A 27,601-nucleotide genomic window follows, 5' to 3' on the forward strand; every position below is an offset into this window, starting at 1 on the left:
TCTCTTTGTGGGTGTGACTTCTGAGCTGGTGCAAAACAAGCGTCCATAGTATTCCTGTGGCAGCCCAATGCTGCCTTCCTCACTACCTCTCCACCCCTCAAATTACCAAGGATTGGCAGCAGTCCTACTTTTTCTTTTTTTTTATTTTTTGTTATAGAGACAGGGTTTCACCATGTTGGCCAGGCTGGTCTTGAACTCCTGACCTCAAGCAATCCACCCGCCTGGGCCTCCCAAAGTGCTGGGATTACAGGCGTGAGCCACGGCACCCGGCAGCAGCCCTACTTTTTCATCACTATCGCTACTTATTCTGCCCTGAGGCAGTCTTGGGGGCTTTTTTTTTTTTTTGAGATGGAGTCTCGCTCTGTCACCCAGGCTGGAGTGCAATGGCACAATCTCAGCTCACTGCAACCTCTGCCGCCTGGGTGTTCAAGTGATTCTCCTGCCTCAGCCTCCCAAGTAGCTGGGATTACAAGTGCCCACCACCATGCCTGGCTAATTTTTGCATTTTTAGTAGAAACAGGGTTTCACCATGTTGGCCAGGCTGGTCTTGAACTCCTGACCTCAGGTGATCCACCTGCCTTGGCCTCCCAAAGTGCTGGGATTACAGGCGTGAGCCACCGTGCCTGGCCTCTTGGAAGCTATTTTTAAGGATCTCCTGCCCTCCAGCCTGGCCTGGCTGAATCTCCCTCTGAATCTCTTCTTTCTAGGTTTATGGATCACTCTATTCTCAATGACAGAACCTTCAGTCTGTATTAAGAAGATATGGCTGCAGAAAGACAAGGTGAATTGTGGAAAGAGTGCAAAGAGAAGGAAAGAAGGAGGTTTCTCAGTTCCGATGGTTGACTAATGGGAGGAGGTGGTGGAGAAAACAGAGTAAACAGATTGGACTAAAAGTTGCTTGTGCGCACTGGGGGAGTTGTGGGGTGAGGGTGGGGTGATTCCAGTGCCCAGGTTGTTGTGAGAGGTGGTTTGGGAGAGATTCCTGAATGAGCCAGACCTTGGAGTGAGTGGTCTGCAAGGGGCCAAGGCACTGGAAAAAACCTCGGGCCTCATGCATGGCAGCGGTCAGCGTAATAAATCTGGCAAGGCACACACTGGAGCTCATGATGCTGAAAGGCCTTGAGTAGTCATACTCTGAAGATACTGCAACTTCTCCTTAGCAAGGAGAAAGCCACAGGAAGTCCTCGACCACAGACAAGAGGCCTACAGAATCCTGGGGCAGGAGGTTGCCTTCTACATCAGGCTCTGTCACTTCTGACCCACCCAGGGCCCAGAACAGCTACACAGAACAGGGCATTTTACAAAGAGTTTGATTTTATTGATATTTAAATATATTAAATATTTCACTGAAATACATGGTACACCATCTTCCCCCCTCCCACAGTGGTTACATTATAAAACCAAAGCCCATGGCCTCCCATCTCCTGACTCCTCCACCAACTGGTGAGGAAAGGGGCAATGGTAGCCCAGGGGAAGGGCATGGCTGGCACTGTGGTACAGGGAGTCAGGATGTGGACAGGCCCTCCCACCTGGCAAGAAACAAAGACAAGCCACCCAAGGCTGAGGTCTTCCCACTCTGATCTACTTACACCCTTACCCCTACCTCATGGCACCAAGTAGTCTCTTCCTATCCCTTCCTATCCAGGGATATGGCTGGGGGCAGGGGAGCAGATTTTCTGTCTGTAACAAGTCTTTTCCCCTCTTCTGCCATGACTAATGAAGTACCTGATGGCCCATTTGGTTGGTGCATGAAGATGCCCAAGGGAGGCAGTACCCAGAAACCAGGCCTCCACAGGGAGCTGGTATCAGAAGGCGCATGAGGAAGGGCAAGTGCACTGCCTGCCCCTTCCACTCCCAAACCCAGCAACTCTGGAAACCCTTCTCCTCTGCCTCTCTAGTCATTTCCAAGACAAAGTGATCTTCAAGCAAAATTCAGGCTAGTGCCTTTGGCTTAAATAGGTATAGACAGAGAAACTGAGGCACAACCAAATTCAGGCCAGAATCAAGGAGGCTGCAGGGAAAGGGGTAAAAGGAAGGCAAAGATAGGAAGGGAATCTAGAGTTCAGCCTCCTAACCCTTCTGCCAGCCCTCAAGGCTTCACAAGGGCTTGGGGAGCCAGAAACATGCTAGACTCAGGATGAAGGCTGGGAAAAGCCAAGTTTAAGGTTCCCTTTCCCCAGCCCCTAGTACCAGTATCTGGGTCCTCAGAGGGATCCCATGCTACCCCAGCCCCAAAGCAAACCATGTCCCAGGACACTATCTGGGGAACCCAGGAAATTCCTGAGCCTCTGTCCACCAAACCCCAGACAGTTCAAGTGCTGCATGGAGCACTGGGGCTCAAGCAAGTGCTTGGGTCCCTGCCACAGGCAGGGAGAGTCATGCTGCACATATGGCCCCCAAACGGCACTTAGGGATTTGGCACAAAAAGAACTCCTCTCCCTCCTTTTGCTACCACACCCCATCCCACTCCTGTGCAACCTGGGCATCTCTCTACAGCCCCTGAAATAGGAAACCCTGCTTTATTCCCAGAAGACAGAGGCCCACAGGAGAGAGGCGACCTGGGGTGGAGAGCTGAGGAGCAGGAGCACAAGGACTCACACAGACCTGGAAAACAGATATGCACACAAAGACCAACATGCACACACAGTTACACAAACACACAGGCCCTCCCCAACGCGAGACTTGGGAGGGAAGGTTTGGGCTCAGGGTCATCTTTCTCCATGCCCTGACCCTTTTCTATTTGGCAACAGAAGAGGGAGAAATGCTCCATGCCCCCTTGCCAGCAGATAGCAAGAGAGCACTGGGGCAGAGTGACCTGATCTGCACCCCGTTGGGGTCCTCAGATCAGAATCTGGCACTGCCCTAGCCCTGGCCGGCTGCTCTTTGGCACCTACAGATGAACTTCCAGCTCCTGACCTGACATCCCCACACACAGGATTGCTCTCTGAGCATTTTCACAGTACCAGTGAGGCCAGACACCCCGTTCCCTGGAGCGTGCAGGAACTGGGGCTAAATCTAAGCTGTCAGAGGTCCCTTTGTTCCCCTTTGGGGACAGATCATGGGACTACGATTTGGCACATGGAAACATTCTCCTGAAATATGGCCAGAGCTGGCTCCCCAGAGCATCTCCCTCCTTTGCCCTGTGCTTAGGAGGGACACCTGGCTGGGGTGGGGAAGTGCCCAAGACCAGTGCTGGGGATGCAGGTATTGCAAAGGCAAGCATGGAATAGGCACTCCTCATGCCTATCTTTGTACAAAATATTGTACAAAATATTCCCAGGAAAAAAGAGGGAAAAGAAGGGCCCAGCCCTGAACCTGCTGCCCAGACAGACAGGGAAGGGATAGGCTTGGCAAGCTGCCATTTTAATCCCTCAGGCAAGAGAGCTCCCTCTGCTTCTGCTACTGACCCCTCCCCTGCTCCCAAAAGCTGGAAGATTGGAGAGGGAACAGCCCTACCCCAATTAAGAAAGAAAGTCACTTGCAATAATCCTCTTGGTAGGTAGCCCCTTGTTCACCAGCTTGAGGGCAGAAGAGCATAATCCAAGCACAGCCTGCTGTGGTGTTCCCTTTTGTGGTTAGCAGGGTCTAGAGGCCCAGTGCCCCTTGCCACAGCTCCACCCAGCGAGCACAGAGTCCTCTCAATGCCCACCTTGGTCCCTTCAGCTGAATTTGTGGCTGGGCCCTGCTAACTGCTGGGGCCCCCATTGAGGAAGTAGGTGGTCATCTCCCCTTTGCCCTTCACCTTGACCACCCCTCGACACTCCAGCTGGTAGCCCTTGGCAGCTAGAACCTGGTACAGGTCCGTGGTCACCTGGGGGAGTGGGAGGGGAGCCTGCTTAGCCTGGAATCCTTCCTGCTGCATTTGCAGGGGCCCAGGGGTTCTCTAGTCAGGCTAGCTCCCTTCCCCCAACCCCTGCCCCACCAAACATAGAATACTAGCCACCCTACCCCTGTCCTAGCAGACCGCAGAGACACCTATGGAAGCCCTCCGGGCCCATGCTCCTCCCAGCCCCTGCTCATATTCCCCTCACCTGGATTCGGTCGGGGACCCCCGTGCTGTCCATACGGCTAGAGACATTCACTGTGTTCCCCCAGATGTCATACTGCGGCTTCCGGGCCCCGATGACACCTGCCACAACTGGGCCCATGTTCAGCCCTGAGGTGGGAAGAACAGTAAGAGACTAGTGGATGCTCCAGGGTCAACCCAGGGAGTCATCCCACCCCCTGGCACCGGTAGAAAGACCCAGAGAAAAAAATGGAAAAAGGACAAGTCTCCTGGTTGTAAAGAACGATCTAGTTCAAGACCAACCTGGCCAACATGGTGAAACCCCATCTCTACAAAAAAACACAAAAATTAGCCAGGCATGGTGGTGCACACCTGTAGTCCCAGCTACTCAGGAGGCTGAGGTGGGAGAATAGATTGATTGAGCCTGGGAGTTGAGGCTGCAGTGAGCTGCGATTGTACCACAGCACTCTAGCCTGGGTGACAGAGCAAATCCCTGCCTCAAAAAAAAAAAAATCCAAAAAACAAAAACACTCAAAGGACCTGAACACCTGAGCTTAGGAGCTCCCTGAGTTGAGACAGCCATCTATAACGATAATCTCCTGAATGCTTGTTCCATGTCAGCCACTCTAGTAAGCATTTTACATAGCTTCATCCTTTTAACACCTCTAAAAGGTAGGTATTACTAGCCCCATTTTATAGGTAAGGTAACTGAAGCTTAGAGAAGTTAGATGACTTCCCAAATAAGCCAGTAAATGGAGCAGAATTCAAACCAGATAGTCTGACTCTAGAACCCATGCTGTTAACCATTCCCATTCACCAGTTCATTTGACAGGAAGTACTTCTTATCCGACTGGCCACATATAAGGACAAACATATTCAAGTTTAGATAATTCTGATTTTGAATCCCAGCTCTGCCACTTACTAGTTGTTTGAACTTGGGCAAGTTATGTAATCTCTCTGAGAGTCAGTTTCTATCCAATGAAAGGGGATAATAATATCAGGATTAAAATATGCTCAAACATTTCTAGGATAGTGCCGAATGATCTCTGTTCTCTCTCTTTTTTTTTTTTTTTTTTTGAGACAGTTTTGTTCTGTCACCAGGCTGGAGTGCAGTGGCATGATCTTGGCTCACTGCAACCTCTGCCTCCTGGGTTCAAGCAATTCTCCTGCCTCAGCCTCCCCAGTAGCTGAGACTATAGGTGTGCACCACCACACCCAGTCATTTTTGTATTTTTAGTAGAGACAGGTTTCACCATGTTGGCCAGGATGGTCTCTTATCTCTTGACCTTGTGATCTGCCCACCTCGGCCTCCCAAAGTGCTGGGATTACAGGCAGGAGCCACCGTGCCCGGCATGATCTCTGTTCTTTTATTTTTTATTTTTAAAGTTTTTTGTTTTTTTTTTATAGAGACAGGGTTTCACCATATTGGTCAGACTGGTCCCGAACTCCTGACCTCAGGTGATCCACCCGCTTTGGCCTCCCAAAGTGCTGAGATTACAGGCGTGAGCCGCCGTGCCCGGTCATGATCTCTGTTCTTAATATCAGGCTTTAAATATAGAAGGTCAGAGGGAAGAAAACCCCACAGGAATCCTGATGGGGAATCTGTGATCCCATCCCCAGCCTATAATCCCAGCTTCACCTAGAAATAGTCCTGGGAAACCCCGCCAAGCAACCAGGTGCTCTCACCAATCTTCATCTGGAAATTGTTGAAGGAGTGCTCATTGATGTGCTTCATCTGCTCCATGAGCCGCATGGCGTAGTCAGCCAGGGCAGTGATGTGGGAGCGGCCCACCTGATCGTAGGTGCTGGCATTCAGCCCTGAGGCAGCCATGTAGGTGCTACCAATTGTCTTGATCTTTTCCAGCTGCCGGAACCGCTCCTCGCTGATGATCTGAACAACACAAGGGGACCTGGCTGTCAAGGCAAAGACCCTAAACCCAGCCCTGCCCCAACACTCATTTCTTGCCCCGCCTTGGCTCCTTTCCCCACTTCCCTGTCTCAAGAGCCCCCTTCCAGCTGGTGCTATCAGTGTAGGACTGAGGGGCTGGGAAAAACAGGCACCCTAGGAGTCCAGGCAGGACTTGGGCATACAGCTTCAGAAGGTCACTCCAGTAGCTCACTCACAGAACACAGAGATCCACAGGTGGGATATTAAGCAATTTCTCCAGTCCTTTTGGGATACTGAGTCCCAAGGTGAGCAAGTGACTTCCCTCCAGAATAGTGGAACAGCCATTTCCTGATCTGCATTTTCAGGATACTACCTCACATTTTGCTTCCATTTTCTGTTTTCAGAGGACCATCTTGCTTGGTTGATCTCATGAAGTTCTGTCCACAGACTATTGCCTTCTTCTTCAATGACATCCACCTGGTACCTATCCTGTCCCCCTACAGATCAAGTCCTCCCCCGCTCCCCAACAAGGATGACACTGCCCCACTAGGGCTGATCCCCTTGCTGCCTCTGACACCTTCATGGGTTCTTGCCTCTGCCTCCACTGTGCCTACCCTTACCCCTAGCCCTGATGCCTCTGAATCCCGTCAAATCTCTCTTTCTCTTCCTACTGCCATTCACCCCTTCCAATCCTGGCCTTTTCACCCAAAGTTCTCTCTACTACCTTGGTCTCCAAGTCCCCCAATTCTCTGCCAGCACCAGCCAACTGGACAAGTACCTCATCAAAGTCAGCGATGATCTCGTTGAGCAGCCGCAGGCACTCGACACCCTCATTGTTTGCCTCCAGCTCCACATAGAACTCAGAGAAGTTGGCAATGGAGGCAAACATAACAGCCACACACTCACACGACTGATAGTAGAGTTCATCATTGCGACGCTCCCGGGCCAGGAAGTGGGCGGCCACGTCCTTGGGCAGAATGTTATGCAGCAGCCTCCGGTTGTATGCCTGGAGCTCCTCCATCTCCTCCTTCTCTCCTGTTGCCTACAGACACCACACCCATCACCCATTGCCCAACATTCACAAGGGGTGGGTGTGGTGGCCAAGGCTTGGAAGTGGGCATCAGAGGGAATCACGCAGAGGAAGAAAGGCACGGACAGATGAGGCCTAAAGAACAGGCAAAGGGATGAAGGGGGCAGGTACAGGATGGGGCGAGGAGTAAGGGATGGGCACAGAGAAGGCATGGAACCAGGGGGGCCTAGGGGTGCCATGGGCCTTAGCCAGCTAGCAGGAGATGCATTTTTGGCCTGGCCCAGGCTCTGCCCCTAGGTTCCTCCCCTTCCCCCAAAGGCCCACCCGGTCACCTGCAGTTTCCAGAGGAAGTCCAGGCGAGCAGTTGACTCCACCTGCTGAGCATGCAGATACAGCGCCAGCGCAAACACCAGCAGAATCACAGGGGTCATATATTTGAGGGCCACCCTCCCTGCAGCTGGACTAAGGGTAAGCAGAGACATGCTTGGTGTCTGAGGGAGGCATCTAGGGCCCTACCCTTTGCTGCCTCAGAGCCCTCACTTACCAGTCCAGCCCATCAGAGGTCTCATTGGAAGACGCCCTGGCAAGAAGATAAAGAGACAAAGTAATTAGTGCTTCCTGGGTTGCTAGGTGGGCACATGGAAGGGAGACAGAGACTGCATTTACTGAGCACATACTGTAAGTCAGGCATCGGGCCAAGGCTTTTACTTACATTAATTAACTCATCAAGAGTAGAGGTTAAGAAAACCTCTGCTCTTGGCCAGGTGCAGTGGCTCACACCTGTAATCTCAGCAATTTGGGAGGCCGAGGCAGGTGGATCACCTGAGGTCAGGATAGACCAGCCTGGCCAACATGGTGAAACTTCGTCTCTACTAAAAATACAAAAATTAGCTGGGTGTGGTGGTGGGTGCCTGTAATCCCAGCTACTTGGGAGGCTGAGGCAAAAGAATTGCTTGAACCCAGGATGCAGGTTTGCACCACTGCAGTGAGTTGAGATCGCGCCATTGCACTCCAGCCTGGGCAACAGAGCAAGACTCCGTCTCAAAAAAAAAAAACACACCTCTGCTCTTAGAGACTCTTCTACTTGAGTGTGACCTGAGATAAGTTGCTTAGCTCTCTAAGCCTCCTTCCTCATCTGTACAACAGGCATTCGATCTAAATAATGTATGTAAAAGGCTTGGCACAGTGCCTGCCATATAGTGAGACTTCCATAAATGCTAGTTACTATAATCTTTACAACTACCCTGTGATTTAGGTGGCATTGCCATTTTACAGATGAGGAAATTGAGGCTCAGAGAAGCTAACTCACCTGTCTAAGCTCACATAGCTAATGAGCAGCAGAGCAGGGACTCAAACCCAGCAGACGCCAGAGGCATTTTCTACTATAACAAGCTGCAGTGGCATATCAAAGGAAGAGGGTTTGGCAGAGGAAAAGCCAGTGTGGTACCCCAGGCAAAGCCCTAAGCAGGATCAGAAGCTGTGGTTCCTAGCCAGAGCCCTGCCACCAAGCAGCTGTATGACCTATCAGTGGTTAAGACAGCGGATGTGAAAGCACCATGCAAATATAAGAGGGAATGTTTTTAATGTCTAGCCTAAAGACACAAGGATTTCCCAAGACTGGGGTTTCCTTGGGGCAATTATTTGGGGTCACATGCTGGGAGCTCCTCCATATCCTCCCTTTCCTCCACAGGGGAGTTGAGGCATTCCAAGGGCACAAGGGGCCTGGGCAACAGAGAGGCTCACAGTGACCCAGCAAGGTCAGGGAAGTTCCTGGGGTATTAAAGGACCTGAGAATAAACTCACAAGCCATGGACGCCAAGCAGTAGGTCATAGTTGTCAAAGATGGTGGCTGGGGGACCCAGCAGAAGCAGCACCAAATAGATGAGCCCCAAGACAAAGATCATGGCCAACTTTCCGATGCTGCTGATGTGCAGGAAGACAGAGCTGGCCAAGAGACTCAGCAGCATGTTCCCGATGAAGTACTGGGGGGATGGCAGAGGCAGTGTTGGGTGAAGGCAGAGGCCATGGCACCCCTGGGCAGGGAGAGCCCTGCACTCTCCTGCCTGACCTAACCTTCCCTCCACACCTCTCAATCCCCCATATCCTCCACCCTCCATGTCCAGCCCCTACACCACACCAGGGCCCCTGGTTGCTCCTAGTGTGGGAGACTCTGGTGAGTTCCTGGGTCCCCATGCCCATCACCAGGCCTGGCACAGAGGAGCCAATGTCTGTGCCAGGACAGCCCCTCCCCACCGCCTGAGCACTGCTCGAACACCTCAGGGAAGCTGCAGGTGGGTGCGGTGTCCTCACACAGGGGCGCATCCAGGCCCAGAGAGTAATTGAGCTGCTGCAGGTGACAGGCAGTGATGTCAGCAGGTGTTAAATTCAGCATCTGGGCTGCACAGGTCCGTATGGGGGTGTGGTTACAGGTGAACTGCAAAAGTGGAGGGGTATGTCAGGGTAGCCAAGGAGGTGAAGGGTTGCTAGGGCTATGCCCAGGTACCTTATACCCATGGGCCTTCATTCTCACTCAGGGATGACAAGAGATTGGGAGAACAAGGAGGAAGAGCTGGAGTTCACCTTCCCCTATTCTGGGAGGGGGCTCCCTGAGGGCAGAAAATATGTCCTATTCCCCTCTGCACCCCCAGTGTCCAGGGCAGTGCTTGACACAGAGCAGAGGTGGGAGAATTCCCACTGGACCCTTACCATGTTGGCAATGGCAGAGGTAAACACAAGCAGGACGGAAAAGATGCCAACTGCAGTGCTGTGTGCCCGCGAGCGGACGATGCTGCGGGACAGACGTTGCAGGGCCTTAGGGAACAGCTAGAGGCATCAAGAGACCAAGAGTTGAAGGTTGTATCAGCCAAGGAGGAAGGCCAACCAGGGATGGGGCCCAGTGGAAGAGGCATGGCCTTCTCCTCCCTCTCCCCAGACCTCCTCCCTGTCTGGAGTCTAGCCTACCATTCCCAACAGCCTCAGAAGTCCCTCTACGTACAGAACCACAGGAGTACACGGCACAGATCAGCACGGTGATCAACAGCAGCAGGAAGATGCTGGCATAGATCCCAAGCATCAGGGTGGAGCTGGGGTAGAACAGGGCCAGGAAAATCGTTTAATTTTGGAAGATCTGGGCATTCTTGTCCCACCCTCTGGAATAAGCAGGGATGCAAGCTCCAGGGATTGTGGGCTCATGTGGGTATTTAGGAAGCTTCTGGGAAGTAGTGGAGAAGAGAGAAGCTAAGAGAGGAAGGGCAGGGCTCTCACTGTGGGAAGACGAGAAGCTGGATGAAGCAGATGAAGCAGAAGACCAACAGGGCACAGGCAACGTAGGCTCCGAAGCGGGGATCCACCTTCCGGGAGTACTGAGGGAGAGGAGGCTGAGTTGGGTGCTGGGCCCTCCCTAAGGAAGGCAGGGACAGCAAGGACAGGGCACTACCAGGGGCCTCAACAGGGAGGCGATGCAGTTGACTCAATTGACAAAATCCCCACCCTGTTCTGTGGTGGTCCCCTCTCCATCCCTCAGAAACAGCTGTGCCCTCACCTGTGGTCAGCCATCCCTGCTGTGATCTGCCCCTCCCCCAGCCCTTGTCCTTCTGCCCTGTATCCCCCAAACCTTCTTCTCAAGATCCTCTCTCTGGAAGGTGAGCAGAAACCGGCGCACGTGGTCCTTTCGCAGCTGATCAATGCTGCGGGCATCGATGGCACGGCTCAGGAACTCATCCACCTCATCCTCAGGGTTCAGGGCATCTTGGGCACCCCGGCTGAGGACAGGGGACATGGCTTCACCAGGTGCATGGGGATGGCCACGTGAGAAACAATGAAAGGGAAGGTATGGGCAGCACCCGGGGGAGGGAGGGAGAGCCAGGGGTGTGGCCCCTGCTCCCACACCAACACTTAAGGTCAGGGAAAAGGAGGTCTCAGCTCCCCCCAGCCCCATCCCAAGGTACAAGTGCCTTCTCCCTCCTCAGTAACCTGACTTACTTGTCTTTGCTGGAATCATCAATGCCCTGGAGAAAGGGACAGAGTGTGGAGTGAGGTGAAAAGCCAACAACCTTCACCTCTGCAGCTCCTTCCCTTACCCCAACACTGTGCTGAGGGTGTCCCCACCATTTCCTCTGGGAGCACTGGGACACCTGGGATGAAATCCTCCCACAGCCCCAATACCAGAAAGAGTACATGGAGATGGCAGCCACAAGAAGAAAGGTCAGGGATGGGGTGTTGAAGGAGCCAAGAAAATGAGGCCGTACGACTGATGCTGAGGGTCCCTCACCATCTGGCGGAAGGCCTTGGAGTCCTTAGTCCTGGAGAAGGCGCGATCGGGAACCCAGCGTGGCATCAGCCCTTCCATGGAGTTGGCCCGGGCCCGCTGCAGCTTGGCCAGCATGGCCTTCTCCTCTTTCTGTGCAGGCAGCATGGGTACAGGTTCAGAAGAGGGGCCCAGAGGAGGCCTTGGCCTGCTCTCCCCATTTGTCCCTCTTCCTGCTCCCCTGCCCCCAGCCCTGCCCTGGCCCTGACCCGTTTCTGGCTGGCGCCCAGGATGAGGAAAGTCTCAATGTGCTGCTCCTTGAGGTATGCGTTGCGCTCACCACCACGGCCTGGCTCCACCTCGTAGTCCCCATTCAGGTACTGCAGCGTTGCCCGAGTGATGTGGATGCGGCTGTATGCGGCCAAGAGGGTGAGCCCCTGGCTCTCCCACCGTGTTCCCACCCCCCACCACCTGGACCCACCCCAACTCACCCGGCCCGGCCTCCTGCCTCCATGTGGTTGGCCAGGGTCACGTCATTGGACCACACATCGAACTGCCATTTCCGTAGGCCAAGGACGCCACAGTGCACACGTCCACTGTGGATGCCCACGCGCATGTTCACATTCACACCTGTCACCTCACGCACCAGCCTGGAAGGAGGCAGCCCCAGGTCAGCTCCTGGCAGTCTCCCCCTTCCCCAGCATACAGCCCAGGCCCTTCACTCCCCTCAGGGCCCAGCGGGCAAGGACAGACTCAGATGCAGGGGATGGGAGCACAGCCTTGGTTGGACATGAGTAGAAGGCTGCATGGGGCTCAAGGACAAATGTTAGGACTGTGTTCGCCAGCAGGGGCCCAGCGGCATCTTGTGGAACTGAGCTAGGAGAAGAGGAATCACTGTTATTCCCTCTGGCCTGCACAGATGGCATTCCTTCTAGCCCAACTCCCCTACTGCCCAGGCTCTCTCCACCCCATCTCGGCTGGCTGGAGCCTAAGGGTACACATGGGTCTTTGCACAGATTGGAGAAAGATTCATTCCCCTCCCCAGTGATAGACAGATCTCAAAGACAGAGAAAAAGCTAAAACTGAGGAAATCTCCTGGGGTCTCATAAAAAAGTAGGAGCAGTCCGGGGCACGCACAGTTCCAGGAAGCCTGGGGATGGGGCACTGCTTACGAGATGGCCTCGATCATGTCTACCCCCATCTCCACACAGCAGTGGGCATGGTCTGCCCGGGCCTCTGGCAGCCCCGACACACAGTAGTAACAGTCCCCCAAGATCTTGATCCTCAGGCAGTGATTTTCCTGAATGGGAAAGAGTGGGAGGGAAAGGTAACCTTTACTCTCTTGCTCACCCAGCCTGCATGGCCCACCACCCTCGATGCACACTCTATCTGCCCCCAAATACCCAGCTTCTGCCAGCAAAGCTATGCTTTCACCATGATCAACACCCAGGCCCAACCCCAAGGCCCAGCACCCTTACCGCAGCCAGCTTGTCAAACCGGGCAAAGAGCTCATTCAGGGTCATGACCAGCTCCTGCGCGGTGCACTGGGATGCCAGGCTGGTGAAGCCCTCAATGTCTGCAAACAGGATGCTGGAGATGACAGCAGAGGATGAAAGACCACGTAGCCCTCAAAGACGTCCAGACCTCCGCCCCACCTGGCATCCTCCTACCCTCACCCTACCTGACGTTGTCATGCTTCTGTATGTAGATCTTGTGGAACATCATGTCTTCTTTTTTTGTGTTGATGTCTTCTTTCATCTCCATGGCAACGTGCTGGGGCAATACTGACAGCAGCAGCCGCTCCTAGCCCAGTGGTTCCAATAGGGCATCACTATCCTCTTGGCCTCACATTTCAATCCCTCCTGCTCTCTCCACATTGCCAGAGCCCTCCCAGACTTCTCTGAAGACCTGAGCTTCCCTTCTGGAGTATGGCCTGACATTGCCCCATCAGAGCCCCTCTGACCACCCTCCATTGAGCCCCCAGATGTGCTCCTGTCTATGCCCTCCTCCCCTTGGACAGGACAGAAGCCCAGTATCACAGGGCCTCTGTGACGCATAACCCGGGGGAACCGTCACACTGCTCCACAGAGCTGCACAAGGCAGCAGATCCCATCTGCAAGTTATTTGGGGGTAAGGTGGGGGCAGGCCCTGGTCATGGAGAGCAGCCCCACCTGCTGCCGATTCTCATGCTGTAGGTGGAGTCGGGCCTGGATATAACCGCGGGTCTCCTGAAAGGCCTGGCGCTGAGACACCTCTGCTGGGTAGTGTGTGCAGATGCCAATGACGTTGGTGCAGAGGAACAGCAGCACATTGGCACTGAGCTGAAGGAGGTGGCAGAGGCAGACGGTGACCATCTCCTCTGCCCGCCCCCTAAACACACACACACATTCGTGCAACTTGCTAGGCTCTCTGAGGAACGAAGCCAGGGTCCTGCACCCTGTCTGTTCCCAAGCTATTGCCACCCCTGCGATATAGCTCTCCCATTACCCACAGGACCCCAGATCCTAGCTGTCTGCCTGAATCCTCCATGACTAGAAATGAGATCTTTTCACAGCTTCTGGGAGCAGAAGCACCAACTACGGCCAGGTAAGTCATGGGGCCCAGCCCCAGCACCCTTGTATCTCCTGCTCCACAAACACCCCACACAAAAGACAAATGCTGCTCCTTTTGCAGGTGCTCATCCTTAAGGACAGCACCCAGGAGACCTGAGCTCTACATCCTCCTGTGAGTGACCCAGGACAAGTCACCTCCTTTCTCTTAGGTTTGCTCATCTATAACCCAAAGAGGAAGAATGAGAAGATCTCTAAAGCCCCTCCCTGCCTTGACATAACTTAGTAACAACAATCACCATTGTCATTATTATCATCGTAGCTAGTTTGTTGGCTGCCTACCACGTGCAGGATTCCGTGGGTGCCTTCTAGACACTGACTAACTCATTTCTGTTTTCTTTTTTTTTTTGACAGAGCCTTGCTCTGTCACCCAGACTGGAGTGCAGTAGCCCAATCTCGGCTCACTGCAACCTCTGCCTCCCAATTCAACGGATTCTCTGCCTCAGCCTCCTGAGTAGCTGGGATCACAGCCGGCCGCCACCATGCCTGGCTAATTTTTGTATATTTTTTTAGTAGAGATGAGGTTTCACCATGTTAGCCAGGCTGGTCTCGAACTCCTGATCTCAAGTGATCCTCCTGCCTGGGCCTCCCAAAGTGCTAGGATTACAGGCATAAGCCACCATGCCCAAGCCCCTAACACATTTCTTAAAACGCTATGAAATAGATAACAATATCCCATTTTACAGGTAAGGGACTGAGGCACAGAGAAGCCAAGTAACTTGCCCAATATCACACAGCTGGTAGTGGCTGATGTGAGACTTGAACCCAGGACAATCAGACTCCATATCCTGTGTCCTAATCCTACTATCTAGTGCATTCCATACTGTGCAGCGCATTCCAGGTTTCCAAGATTCCTACTTACTCTACTGACTCAAGCTCTCAAGCTTAACCTCAGAGCCCAGGCTTGAGAGTCATCAATTCTACTGATACAAAGGATATCCCCTAACTGGGGATGGGGTCCACCATGCCTGGCCACTCCTCAAGGTATAACTCCCTCCTGACACTCGGCCCTGCCAGGCCCTAGGGCCTAGGGCCCCCACCCTAGGAATGTTCAGACCCCAGTCATTATCAGTGGCACTGGTTAGAGAGCAAGTCTTAGGGAAGCTGGACTCAGTGTTTCTGGAAACTCAGGAATTAACCTAGCACTTGCGGCCCCACTCCAGAGTTGGATGGGGCAGGGCTCTGGTTTAAGAAGGGAGGGAAACAGCAGTAGCACTTCCTGGAAGCCAGAGGTTCTGGGCTCTGCCTTGAGCTAGAACTAGTCCTGATTAGAACTAGAACTAGAACTAGAACTTATTCTTTGGGACCTCAGTTTCCTCTTGGGTAAAATTGAGTAAAATTGAGTAAAATGGCTAACCCCTAGCCATTTCCAGCTCTAGCCCTCTGGTATGGCCTCCCAGCTTCCCTTCCCAGTCCGGCTCACAGGCCCAGGATCAACTAGGCTGAGATCCCCACCCAGCAGCAGGGGTGAAGAGGGGGGCACACTATCTCCCTTGGGGGTTTCTAAGAATAGCCCCCAGTAGGGGAAAAGGGAAAGGGGGCAAACCAGGCAACTTCCCTTCCTGGCCCCAGGAGCCCAAGAGGAAAATGTGAGTCATGGTGGAGGGAAGGGGAAGGGGGACGAGACTGAAATAACTCTGTACACACATATCCCTATCTGACTGTGAGAAAAAATGGATGCCAGGGGACCGGAGGGGACTCCAAGCTGCGCCTGGGTCACTGGGTGACACTGTACAGTGTATCTAAATGAGTGGGTCGGTGGGAGAAAAAGGCTCCTTCCTGAGTGTGAGCAGGGCTGTATCTGGGAAGGGGCTGCCCGAGCAGGCGAAGGAGGCCACAAACCCCACCCATCTAGGAACCCACAGACCCAATGGGCACAGGGACTGTTTCTCAGCCAAGAGGAGGTTGGGCAGCCCTGGTCCCAAGGACTGGCATAGGGGCAGCAGTCACTCGCCACTGCTCCGAGAATGGGCCTGTTGAGAACCACCGGGTGAGGCTGTAGCCAGGCACTCCTGGGAGGTGGGAGGTGGGTGCAGTCCTGGCCTTCCTGAGGCTGCACCTCCCCAGTCAGGCACCAAGCCTGGCTCTGGGCACCATGCCAGTTGAGAGTAGGGAAGACATGCCCACCCAGCCCGGGCCTGGCCAGAGAGGAAGGGGGAAAGGAGGTACCACCACTAAGCTCCTTCCCCAGGAGGACAGTCTAGCCATAAAGCCCTGCTTGAGCCAGCCTGGAAGAGAATCTTTGGGGCAGAAGGACCTGGCCCTTTAAGATGACTGACAGTGCCCTATGGGCACGTGCTCCACAAACAAACAGGCTATAAAGTTACTTTTAAAAAGGTATGTTTGGCCGGGCGCAGTGGCTCTCGCTTGTAATCCCAGCACTTTGGGAGGCTTAGGCGGGTGGATCACTTGAGGTCAGGAGTTTGAGACCAGCCTGACCAATATGGTGAAACCTCGTCTTCAAAAAAAAAAAAAAAAAAGGTATGTTTGGCCTTTTGACTGGGTGCAGTGGCTCACACCTGTAATCCCAGCACTTTGGGAGGCTGAGAGGGGTGAATCACCTGAGGTCAGGAGTTCGAGGCATAGAGAAACCTGACCAACATAGAGAAACCCTGTCTCTACTAAAAATACAAAATTAGCCGGGCGCGGTGGCTCAAGCCTGTAATCCCAGCACTTCGGGAGGTCGAGGTGGGTGGATCACGAGGTCAAGAGATCGAGACCATCCTGGTCAACAAGGTGAAACCCCGTCTCTACTATTACAAAAAAAATTAGCTGGGCATGGTGGCGCATGCCTGTAATCCCAGCTATTCAGGAGGCTGAGGCAGGAGAATTGCCTGAACCCAGGAGGCGGAGGTTGCAGTGAGCCGAGATCGTGCCATTGCACTCCAGTCTGGGTAACAAGAGTGAAACTCCGTCTCAAAAAAAAAAAAAAAAAATACAAAATTAGCCAGGCATGGTGGTGCACACCTGTAATCCCAGCTACTCGGGAGGCTGAGGCAGGAGAATCATTTGAAATCGGGGGGCAAAAGTTGTGGGCTGAGATTGTGCCTTTGCACTCTAGCCTGGGCAACAAGAGCGAAATTCTGTATTAAAAAAAATAATGTTCATTTGGCTGGGCACGGTGGCTCAAGCCTGTAATCCCAGCACTTTGGGAGGCTGAGGCGGGTGGATCACCTGAGGTCAGAAGTTCGAAATCAGCCTGACCAACAAGGTGAAACTCTGTCTCTACTAAAAATACAAAAATTAGCTGGGCATGGTGTCAGGCACCTGTAGTCCCAGCTACTTGGGAGGCTGAGACAGGAGAATTGCTTGAACCCAGGAGGTGGAGGTGGCAGTCAGCCGAGATCTTGCCACAGCACTCCAGCCTGGGCGATGGAGAAAGACTCCATCTCAAAAAAAAAAAAAGGTATGTTTTGGCTGGGCGCGGTGGCTCACACCTATAATCCCAGTACTTTAGAGCCTGAGGTGGGCGGATCATGAGGTCATGAGTTCGAGACCATCCCGGTCAACATGGTGAAACCCCATCTCTACTAAAAATACAAAAATTAGCTGGGTGTGGTAGTGCGCACCTGTAGTCCCAGCTACTCAGGAGGCTGATGCAGGAGAATCACTTGACCCTGGGAGGCGGAGGTTGCAGTGAGCTGAGATCACGCCACTGCACTCCAGCCTGGCTACAGAGCGAGGCTCCCACCTTCCTCTTGCTGGGCACCAGGAGCCTGGCCGCCCTGCCTTGAAGTTCAAAAAAAAGTATGCTCTGTTCTGTAGCGCAGGCTGGGCAGAGAAGGGCATCATGCCAGAAAACCCAGCTTCTCACCCTGGGATCCCCAGGCAACTTCCTCTCTGTGGGTGGGGCAGGGTGGGCAACAGGCCATGAGCCCTCAAAACCTTGAGGAAGAAAGCAGACAGCACTCTCTAGATAGGGTCCAGTGGAAGACCCAGGAGGTGTCCTGATGGCAGGGCTGTGACTACACCAGCAGCCAGGAAAGACCAGCTAGGAAAGACACCCTGGCCTCTGCTTCCTGGGCAAGGGGATGACATGAGATGGCAGATCCACAAACATGTCCTTCTGAAAGGGACTTCCCAGAAACCCCTTCCCTGGGTAGCATGCCTTCCAGCACTTTCCACACCTCCCTGCCCCCAGGTGAGAACACTGCCCAGTCGGGTTCTACTCTACTCTAGGAAAGGGTGGGGCCCCAATAGCAACATGAGCTAGATACTATTTTTATCCCAGCTTTGCAGACTGGGAAACTAAGGCTGGGAGAGGCGAGGCTAGTTGTCTAAGAATACAGAGAAGAATACAGCCCATTAGACAGCATTTGGCCTGCAGCCACTCCACATGGAGATGTGGAGCCCCACCTCACACACACTTGGAGCCCGGAAGCAGAGCAGGCATGGGCAGAGAACCTCAAGGCAGGGCGGCCAGGCCCCTGGTGCCCAGCAGGAGGAAGGTGGGATATGATCAGACTTATGTTCCTGTCTTTAACCACATTCAAACCACATCCAGCCCAGAGGGAACTGACCCCAGCTCTTCACCTTCCTTGTCCTCCCAGAAGTGGCCTTGGTCCAGGAAAGAGGTGACTCCTCCTCCCTCGCTGACAATATCCAAAACCTGCTCTATACCTCCAGTTCCCGACCTAGAGCTGCTCTCCAGGGATGGCACCAGCACCTGAGTCTCAGGTGTCAACTTGCCAACAGAGATGCCAAAGCCTGGACACAGTCTGCACTGCCTGTTCCCCACCACGGCTCTGGGGCTAAATGCCACACCCCTGCTTCCAGCCCCACATTCTGTCTCTACAGACTGCACTATTGCAGCAGGCTAAAGAGCTGGAGACTGGGACCCATGGCGACAGTTCTCAAGCTTGGGTTCTGGGGCCCTCCTTCCCCTCAGCAGTGCCCTGTACCCCAGATCCCACATGGAGGCAGACCCCTGAACCCTGGCCTCCCCCACCTGCCCCTCCTCTCAGATACAGCCAGACATCCCTGCACCCCGCATCGACCCACGACAACTCTCCCTCCCTGGCCACCTACCTGCTTCCAGAGGAAGGCATCACTACGGTTGAGTTGCCAGGCCAAGATCAAATGCAGGGTGGAGAGGCCCAGGCCGCTGAGGACAGCAGCCCGCATGCGGATGGGGAGGAGCGTGTAGGCGATGTAGACGAAGAACACAGGGCACCAGAGGCCTGCAGAGGGGCTGTGCGGGTCGGCTGCGAGGGCGCCCCCCACCTGCACTGCCGCCAGGATGCCCAGCACCACGTAGCTCACCACCCACATGGAGTCCTGGCGGAAGCTATGCCGGTTACACACCACCATGAGCGCCACAAATAGGGTGGCGGCGCAGGCCAGCAGGGCCACATAGGCAGGCTGAGGGCGGGCGGGCGCAGCGTGGAAGGCCAGCAGCACCACGGTGAGCAGCACCAGCACCGCCATCAGCAGCGTCAGGCTGCTCTGGTTCATCTGGAAAAAGTACCGCTGGTACAGGCGCTCCAGCTTGGCTGAACGGAACTGCTTCGACTGGAACACCTGCACTAGACGCCCCCAGCAGGATCGCCGGCTCCTGGGCACAGCGTCGGGCGCCACCTCAGCTGTCCCGCCCCCTGCCGGAGTCACCTCGGTGTCCTCGAAGCCCAGGGCCACTGCCCGCAGCCCCAGCTCCATGCCCTTGCCTGGGCCGCCCCTCCGGATGAAGGCGTCATCCTGCCAGGGGCACCGAGAGGGGCCCGCAGAGGTGGGGCTGGGTGGCTCTGCATCCCGGAGGCAGCTCATATAGCGGGGCGTGCAGAAGCCACCAGCCTGAGTGCCGCGGCGCCGTGAACGCTTCTGCCCGTTGCGTTCACCCCAGGCTGTTTTCCGTTCATCCACTTTAGGAACCAGGAGGCCACTAAACCATGACATGTTGCTGGTAGAGAAGGAAGGAGATGATATTAGAGACCATCCAATAGGAACGGTATTATTACCACCATCACAGCCATTGCCACGACTTGTAGCTCATTACCTGAGCACTTCCCACTGCCAAGCCATGAGCTTCATCCTCATACAATTACTTGGAGGTGGGCAAGGTTATCCCCATTCAACAGGTGAGAAACAAAGACACAGTGAGGCAAAGGAACTTGCCCAGGGCCAGGCACAGTGGCTCACACACCTGTAATCCCAGCACTTTGGAAGTCCGAGATAGGAGGATGGCTTAAGGCCAGGAATGTGAGACCAACCTGGGCAATATAGCAAGACCTTGTCTCTATTAAAATTTTAAAAAATTAGCCTGGGCCTGGCGCCTGTGGCTCATGCCTGTAATCCCAGCACTTTGGGAGGCCAAGGTGGGTGGATTGCCTGGACCCAGGAGTTCGAGATCAGCCTGGGCAACACGGTGAAACCCCATCTCTACTAAAATACAGAAAAAATTTAGCGGGGCATGGTGGTGTGGGCCTGTAATCCCAGCTACTCAGGAGGCTGAGACAGGAGAATCACTTGAACCTAGGAGGCGGAGGATGCAGTGAGCCAAGATCATACCACTGCACTCCAGCTTGGGCGACAGAGCAAGACTCCATCTCGGAAAAAAAAAAAAAAAAAATCAGTCCAGCACAGTTGCAGGCACCCATAATCCCAGCTACTCAGGAGGCTGAGGCAGGAGAATCACTTAAACTCAGGCTGCAGAGGTTGCAGTGAGCCAAGATCATGCCACTGCACTCCAGCCTAAGTGACAGAATGAGACTCCATCTCAAAAAATAAAATTGGCCTGGTGTGAAGTTCGAGACCAGCCTGGGCAACAAGGTGAAACCCCATCTCTACTGGCATGCACCTACAGACCTGACCATTCAGGAAGCTAAGGTGGAAGGATTGCTCGGGCCCAGGCACTGGGGACTGCAGTGAGCCAGGATTGTATGCCACTGCACTCTATCTAGCCTGAGCAACAGCCACAGCCTGAAAAAAAAAAAAAAAAGAAAAAAGAAAAAAAAAGGAAGGAAAGAAGGAAGGGAGGGAGGAGTCAAGGGAATGGAAGAAAGAAAATGAAAAAAAGGGGAGGGAAGGGGAGGAAGAGGAGGGAAGGGGAGGAGAGAGGAGGGGTGGGGAGGGAAGAGGAGCGGAGGGGAGGGAAGAGCAGGGAAGAAGGGGAGGGAAGTGAAGAAGGGAAGGGAAGGGAAGAAGGGGAGGGGAGGGGAGGGGAGGGGAGGGGAGACTGTCCAAAGATCTAGCAGCCACATAAGTGAGAGAACCAAGATTCTAAACCAGATTTGTCTGACCCCAAAGCCAATATACTTGAAAACTTCCCTAAAAAGCACTGATTTGTTGGTGGTCACAAACTCAAGCGTCCAAGCCAATGAGTGAAGCAGCTTATGGTTCAGAACTAGGAGGAAGAGTTCATACCCTGTGCATGGGGCAAGCACCACCCTGCAGCAGTAGACTGTTGCCACTGGGTCCCAGTGGGGCCCAATCCAATTTTTCTCAACAGAAGCTGAAGAAAAAAATCTGGATTTTAGGCTGGGCATGGTGGCTCACACCTGTAATCCCAGCACTTTGAGAGGCTGAGGCGGGGGGATTACCTGAGTTTAGGAGTTCAAGACTAGCCTGGCCAACACGGTAAAACCCCATCTCTACTAAAAATATAAAAATTAGCCAGGCAGCTGGGCGCGGTGGCTCAAGCCTGTAATCCCAGCACTTTGGGAGGCCGAGGCGGGTGGATCACAAGGTCAACAGATCGAGACCATCCCGGTCAACATGGTGAAACCCCGTCTCTACTAATACAAAAAATTAGCTGGGCATGGTGGCGCGTGCCTGTAATCCCAGCTACTCAGGAGGCTGAGGCAGGAGAATTGCCTGAACCCAGGAGGCGGAGGTTGCGGTGAGCCGAGATCGCGCCATTGCACTCCAGCCTGGGTAACAAGAGCGAAACTCCATCTCAAAAAAAAAAAAAAAAAAAAAAATTAGCCAGGCATGGTGGTGGGCACCTGTACTCCCAGCTACTCGTGAGGCTGAGGCAGAATTGCTTGAACCTGGGAGGTGGAGGTTGCAGTGAGCTGAGATCAAGCCACTGCACCCCAGCCTGGGCAATAGAGCGAGACTCCATCTTAAAAAAAAAGAAAAATCTGGATTTTAATGCAACATCTCCTGATTTTTAAATGTTGGCAACTAATTCACATTTTTCAATACCGCCAAGCCAAAATAAATCACATCTGTGGAATGAGTTCTGCCCATGAGCTGCCCATCAGTGACCTCTGTGCAAAAGGGAATCTCTTTCTACATCCTCCCTCATCACACTCACACACAATGCACACTTCACCAAGCTAAATTCAACTTCTCCCTCAGGTCACAGCTTAAATGCAACTTCCTCAGGGACACTTCCCAGCTCCCCCACCCAGACGAGGTTTGGTGCCATTTACCCTCTATTCATTTTTTCCATAGTACTTACTGTAATTATAATTAAATCATTCCTTATTTAATATGCATCTCTGCCCTTCTCACTAAGTTTGAGAGGGTAGGGATTACATCTATTTTGTTCCGCACTTCATCCCCAGTGCTAAGTACTAGGCCTGGCTCAAAGTAGAGACTCAATAAATATATTAATATGTTGAAAAGATAGAATGAAAGCAAGCTCAAGGGCAATGGAATGGAGCAGCTAACATAACAGCTAACAGTGATCATCCTAAGGCTCTTCAGCTTCCTTGCTGCACCCATCATAAGAACCTCTGCTGTTTCCCAGCACACTGCACAGACCAGCCTGGGACCTCAGTGCCTGCTGTTCCCGATGTCTGGAATTAGAGCTCCTATAGGTCACATCCCAAATGTACTCTTATCAGTGAGGTTTTCCCTGACTACCCTATTAAAATAGCTACTCCCTTTCCTGGAGCTCGCTATCTCTTTCCCCAGCTCTATGCTTTTTCTCCATAGCTCTAATCAGCAACTGCCATTCTATATATTTTTCTTATGTGTTCATTGTCTGTCTCTCCTGATTGTAATGTCAGCTCTATGAAAGCAAGGATTTTGACCTGTCGTACTCACTGCTGTATCTGCAACCCTTAGCAGGACCTAAATTAAGTGTTCATTGAAGCTGGGCGTGGTGGCTCACGCCTGTAATCCCAGCACTTTGGGAGGCAGAGGTGAGCAGATCGCCTGAGGTCAGGAGTTCGAGACCAGCCTGACCAACATGGAGAAACCCGTTTCTACTAAAAATACAAAATTAGCCAGGCGTGGTAGCGCATGCCTGAAATCCCAGCTACTCAAGAGACTGAGGCGAGAGAACTGCTTGAATCTGATTGCAGTGAGCCAAGATCACACCACTGCATTCCAGCCTGGGCAATAAGAGCAAAACGCCATCTCAAAAAATAAAATAATAATAATAAATGTTCATTGAGTAGATGGATGAATGATACTCCATGCACCTTCTCTGTGCTTTAAACTGTTCAAGATCTTTTCACATCCCTAATTCCATCTGATCTTCACCAAAACCTCTGAAAAACTGGTCCTGTGGCCCCCTGGGGCACAAAACTGAAAGGAAAAATATATATGAACAAAAACTGTGGTCCATGGCAGTTTTATATGGCTGGCCCAAGTTGTAGAGATCATGGTAACCAAATCAGTCCCAGATCCCATATTTCCTGAAGGAATGTCATTAACTGAGGTGGGAAGACTCCATGATGATACCTTTAATATGACTCCTGGCTGAGCCCAGGTCAGAATATGAGGCTGAAAGCACTGTCATCCACGCATGCCTGTGTCTGCATCAGGGCCACACTCCTCCATGCTCACAGAGCACCCTGAGGGGCCCCTTGTACTTGAACCTGCTGAGCTAGCAGCACTGACATTTGTACTCACTAGGGGATAGGATGGGGGAGCATCTAGCACTTGCCCCAGGTGGCCACAGAATGAGAGCTCAAGCCAGATGAGTAGCACTCAAAGCAGACACCCAGGGACCCACAAACAGAAGGCAGGCTGGGGAATTCTCTGCATACCCCAAAACCCCCATCCCTGAGTCACCCTCAGCCAAGTTCTGTCAGCATCCCTTCTCCTATATCCCACAGAACAGCATGCCCTTCACACTTTTTTTTTTTTTTTGAGATGGAGTTTCACTCTGCCCCACCCAGGCTGGAGTACAGTGGCATGATCTCAGTTCACTGCAACCTCAGCCTCCTGGGTTAAAGTGATTCACCTGCCTCCTGCCTCTGCCTCCCGAGTAGCTGGGATTACAGGCATGCACCACCACACTCAGCTAATTTTTGTATTTTTAATAGAGACAGGGTTTCACCATGTTGGCCACACTAGTCTCAAACTCCTGACCTCAGGTAATCCACCCACCTTGGCCTCCCAAAGTGCTGGGATAACAGGCATGAGCCCCCTCTCGCGGCCCCTTCAACCTCTTAACATCACCAACAGCACCATCTGGAAGGACAGATCAGGAATACAAGACTTTTGGTCAGGCTGGCATTTCGAAAAGGTCACCAAAGAAAGCCTGGCTCTTCAAAATACTTCATTAGAAGCATGATCTTTGGCATGAGACCAGGTTCTAAACCTTAGCGTAATTATTTGCTAGCCGCACTGCCTTGGGCAAGTTATTTAACCTCTCCGTGTCAGTGTCTTCATCTGTAAAATGGAAATAATAATGGTCTCAGGAAAGAATCTAATAATGCCTGTCATGAAGTACACACCTGAAAAATATTAGTTCTTTTCCTCACTCTACAATACTTTTACCCAAACTTCTGTCATTATCAAGAGATGGAAAGATGAGAAAATCATGTGCAAGAACACGTGTCTTTCCAGTCAGACAGATACCTGGTTCTATCAGTCCCTGTGTCCTTGGCTGTCAGTCCCCAGAGCTGTTGGAGACAGAGCCCAGAGTAAGCAGGTTTCCCACCACCATCCACCACCCACAACGTTTTGCTTCAGCCTCCTCCCATTCACCAGTCCCCTTCCCTGTTCTTATCTCCCCCAGCACCCCGCCCCCACCACTGGCCCAGACTGTTCCCAAAGGACTAGTTTCTGGCCATGTTCCCAGCCCCCTGGAAACACATCCTAGCATCTGGCTCATACCCACAGAGAAAGGGGCAGACACTATCCAGGAGAACGCATGACCCTCCCAGGAACACTCTGACCCCCCAAGGGGATAGCTTCAGAGCTGTGTAATTGTCCAATCAACTGCAACCATCCCACCCTGGGCTCCACTCCAGGCACTGCCCATCCCGGAGAACTTGCCGGCCTCCCAGCACTTCTGGCACCCCATGCCAGACTGGTATGGCAGGGAACAGGGGAGGGCACTGTTCCAAGCCAGAAAACTTCTCTATATGGTCCCCCAACCCACTCTGTCCAGCAACCCATTACTATGAACCCTGGGAGCACAGACCACCTCTCTCCTCCCCAGAGTCAGGCTCCCAAGCCTTGCGCCTCTGACCTCCTCCTCCCCTGAGTGTTGGTCCCTTTGCTCTCTCACAGATCTGCTGCTCCCCACACCGCCCGCTCCCACAGCTGAAGCCATGTCCCATTCAGCCTGGCAGGCCCAGGCTCAGTGCCTCCCAGACCTCAAGTCCCTCCCAAACCCTGATCAGCCTGAGACCAGAGTCTGGAGCCAGCCAAGGCCAAGGCCCAGCCCTTAGGATGGCTCTGCCCACTGCCTCGCCAAGCCTTCCTGGCCACCTCCTGTCTATCCCATCCCCAGGGCCCATCTGACCCTGCCCTCCTTGGCAAAAGCAGGTTCCAGGGGATTTAAAATGACTTCAGAAAGTTCATGGCAAGAGGCACTGCCCAGGCAGGGCCCAGCAGTGCCAGCACCACCCACCAAACTGGGACGTGGGCCTCAATTCTTCAATTCCGGGCCTTTCCAGATGTAAAGGAGCTTCCCAGGCCCTGTATTTGTCCAGTGCCCACTGCCATCTTCCCCCTTCCCTGTCCTCGTCCTCATTCTCCCTAAAGACTGCAGAGGGCTCCCACATCACTCCTTACCATGCAACCCCCACCAGGTCCCTCCAGCTCACAAGGGTAGTCTGGTAAGGGGAGGATATGGGCAAAGAGGCTCCCACGCCTGAATCCACCTCTAGCCTTTCAGTCGAGCCCCAGAGCCTGCTCTGAATAAAGTCAGCTCCCCTGCCCACCCTACAACAGGCCTTGGGGGATATGGGGAGCCGACCCCACCCCTTTCATTCCCACGGTTTGGGGTGAGGGGAGGGAGAGGGACTCCCGCAGACAGAGAGCATCCCTCCCTCTGCCCAGGCCGGTTCCTCTCCCCAAAATGGAATCACATTCTCCCACAAACTCAGAGACTAGCCCCACAGCAAAAACCTCAGGCCAGCCCCTCCCCCAGTCCGTGCCAGATCCCCCTCCTCTGGGCAAGCCTGGAACTCGCCCCGTGGAGGGAGGGAGGGAGGGAGGGAGGCAGGCGGCGGGCGACGCGGGTAGTGAGCCCCGGACCTAGGAGTCCTCGATCCCAGCGCCTCCGTGACTTCCCTGTGCCAACCCCAACTGCCTCGGGCAACCCGCCAAACACTGCCGAGACGACCCGTCCCAGGCTTCGGCGCCCCCACCCACAAACTCTCGTCGGGAGCCGCGCGGGTGCGTTCCAGCCCCGGCGCCCCGGGAGCCCGGGCGGCCACTTCCCAGCCCTCGGCGCGCTCACCTGCCGGCCCGACTCCGCGCCGGCCCCGGGCCCCCGCCCCGCCGCCCCCGCGGGCTCCGGCCGGCCGGCCGGCCGTCCCGCGGTCCTTCTCCGAGCCCGCGCGTCCCGGCCGTCCCGCCCGCCGTCCGCCGTCCGCCCGGCCCTCGCCCCCTCCCGAGCTGTCCAGCGCAGCCGCCCTCTACCCCGGATCCAGAAGTCCCCTCCCCGCCGGCTCCCGGACTCCCCGCCTTAAAGGCACAAGCTCCTTTTGTCTGGGCACCCCCCGCGTCCTCCCCAGAAGCGGGGGCCGAGTCGCCCACTCCCCTTCCGAGGAGCAGCGTAGGAGCGGAGGAGGCCAAATAATGGGACCCCTCCCTCCGCGCGCCCCCTCCTCTCCTCCGGCCGCTTCCTCCCCCACTCCTGGGAAGACAAGCGGCTACTGTTCTGGGATCAAGACCCCGGGGGAGGGGACCTCGCAGCCCGGTCCCCTTCCCTTCACCCCAGCCGCCTCCTCCGGCATTCCCCTCCCGCCCTCACCCCGGGGATCCCCGAGATCGCCCGCAAACCCACCCCTCGCGGCGACATCCCCTGCCCCGCCCACCGAGGGTCGCCTTCCTTCCTGTCAGGGTCCCGGGGGCTGGGCCGGCGCCCCGCGCCCACTCTTCACCCCCACTTCCTCCCTGTCCCTGCCCCAGCCCCCACCCAGCCATTCCCGCCCTGCCTGCCACGGCCCCGCGCCCTCCCGCGGGAACTCAGTTTAATAATTAATTAAGATCTCATTCCACAAGGCGCCAGGTGTGTGCGGCCTGCTTGCCCGCACACCACTTCTTTCCTCTTCCCTGCAGCCTCCGGGGCAGCGGCCCCGAGGCGAAACTGCTGGACCCAGAGCCCAGTGGAGGGACCCAGGGAAAGGGCACTCTCCCTGCCGCCTCCCCAGCGCCCCCTCCCCGCCACACTGTCTCTGGGGATCCCCTCCCCCTGCACCTGCCAAATTGTAGCCTTGCCCCCAGGCACCTTTTATCCGAATGGCTGTGCTTCTCTGCTGAGGGGTGGATGGGGCTGCTGGGGTGCATTGCTAAGTGCACGAACTGAGAAATTGGGACTTTTATTTATTTCCAGCACGAAGCAGCTGCCCGAGTTACCTGGGAGATGGGTAAATCGTGTGAAAGCTGCTTAACCCTTTGAGGATTAGAATAATAGTAAAAGCAGAAAGGAGAAGGGGCTTCATTCCCAGGATGTACGTAAGTGAGT

At 54.2% G+C, this 27,601-nt stretch overlaps 2 protein-coding genes across 8 annotated transcripts in view; one reads left to right on the forward strand and one right to left on the reverse strand.

Moving 5' to 3' along the window:
- SPMIP11 (sperm microtubule inner protein 11) overlaps window positions 1-1,362 on the forward strand; it is a 41,706-nt gene extending 40,344 nt beyond the window's left edge. Inside the window, 1 exon segment of the mRNA XM_064377020.1 lies at window positions 708-1,362. Coding sequence (XP_064233090.1) covers window positions 708-756 — 49 coding nt within the window. The 3' untranslated portion in view covers window positions 757-1,362.
- Window positions 1-27,013, reverse strand: part of ADCY6 (adenylate cyclase 6) — a 30,149-nt gene extending 3,136 nt beyond the window's left edge. The window contains exons 1-23 of one of the 7 annotated variants that reach the window (XM_064377010.1): window positions 24,538-26,059; window positions 24,064-24,147; window positions 18,808-19,675; window positions 13,342-13,491; window positions 12,852-12,973; window positions 12,649-12,760; window positions 12,343-12,470; window positions 11,662-11,820; window positions 11,440-11,581; window positions 11,195-11,323; window positions 10,906-10,931; window positions 10,538-10,685; window positions 10,189-10,286; window positions 9,920-10,007; window positions 9,631-9,747; window positions 9,200-9,358; window positions 8,728-8,906; window positions 7,469-7,504; window positions 7,257-7,386; window positions 6,673-6,936; window positions 5,693-5,897; window positions 4,032-4,156; window positions 1,297-3,811 (exon numbers count right to left, since the gene is read on the reverse strand). In XM_064377010.1, coding sequence (XP_064233080.1) covers window positions 3,686-3,811; window positions 4,032-4,156; window positions 5,693-5,897; window positions 6,673-6,936; window positions 7,257-7,386; window positions 7,469-7,504; window positions 8,728-8,906; window positions 9,200-9,358; window positions 9,631-9,747; window positions 9,920-10,007; window positions 10,189-10,286; window positions 10,538-10,685; window positions 10,906-10,931; window positions 11,195-11,323; window positions 11,440-11,581; window positions 11,662-11,820; window positions 12,343-12,470; window positions 12,649-12,760; window positions 12,852-12,973; window positions 13,342-13,491; window positions 18,808-19,671 — 3,507 coding nt within the window. In that variant the 5' untranslated portion in view covers window positions 19,672-19,675; window positions 24,064-24,147; window positions 24,538-26,059 and the 3' untranslated portion in view covers window positions 1,297-3,685. The other 6 variants (XM_012441318.3, XM_064377011.1, XM_064377009.1 and 3 more) reach the window with 6 other exon arrangements.
- Window positions 27,014-27,601: the final 588 nt, after the last annotated feature.

This window comes from Aotus nancymaae, unplaced genomic scaffold, assembly GCF_030222135.1.
Source record: "Aotus nancymaae isolate 86718 unplaced genomic scaffold, 86718_ANA_hifiasm-v0.15.2.pri h1tg000016l, whole genome shotgun sequence".
NCBI classification, from domain to species: domain Eukaryota; kingdom Metazoa; phylum Chordata; class Mammalia; order Primates; family Aotidae; genus Aotus; species Aotus nancymaae.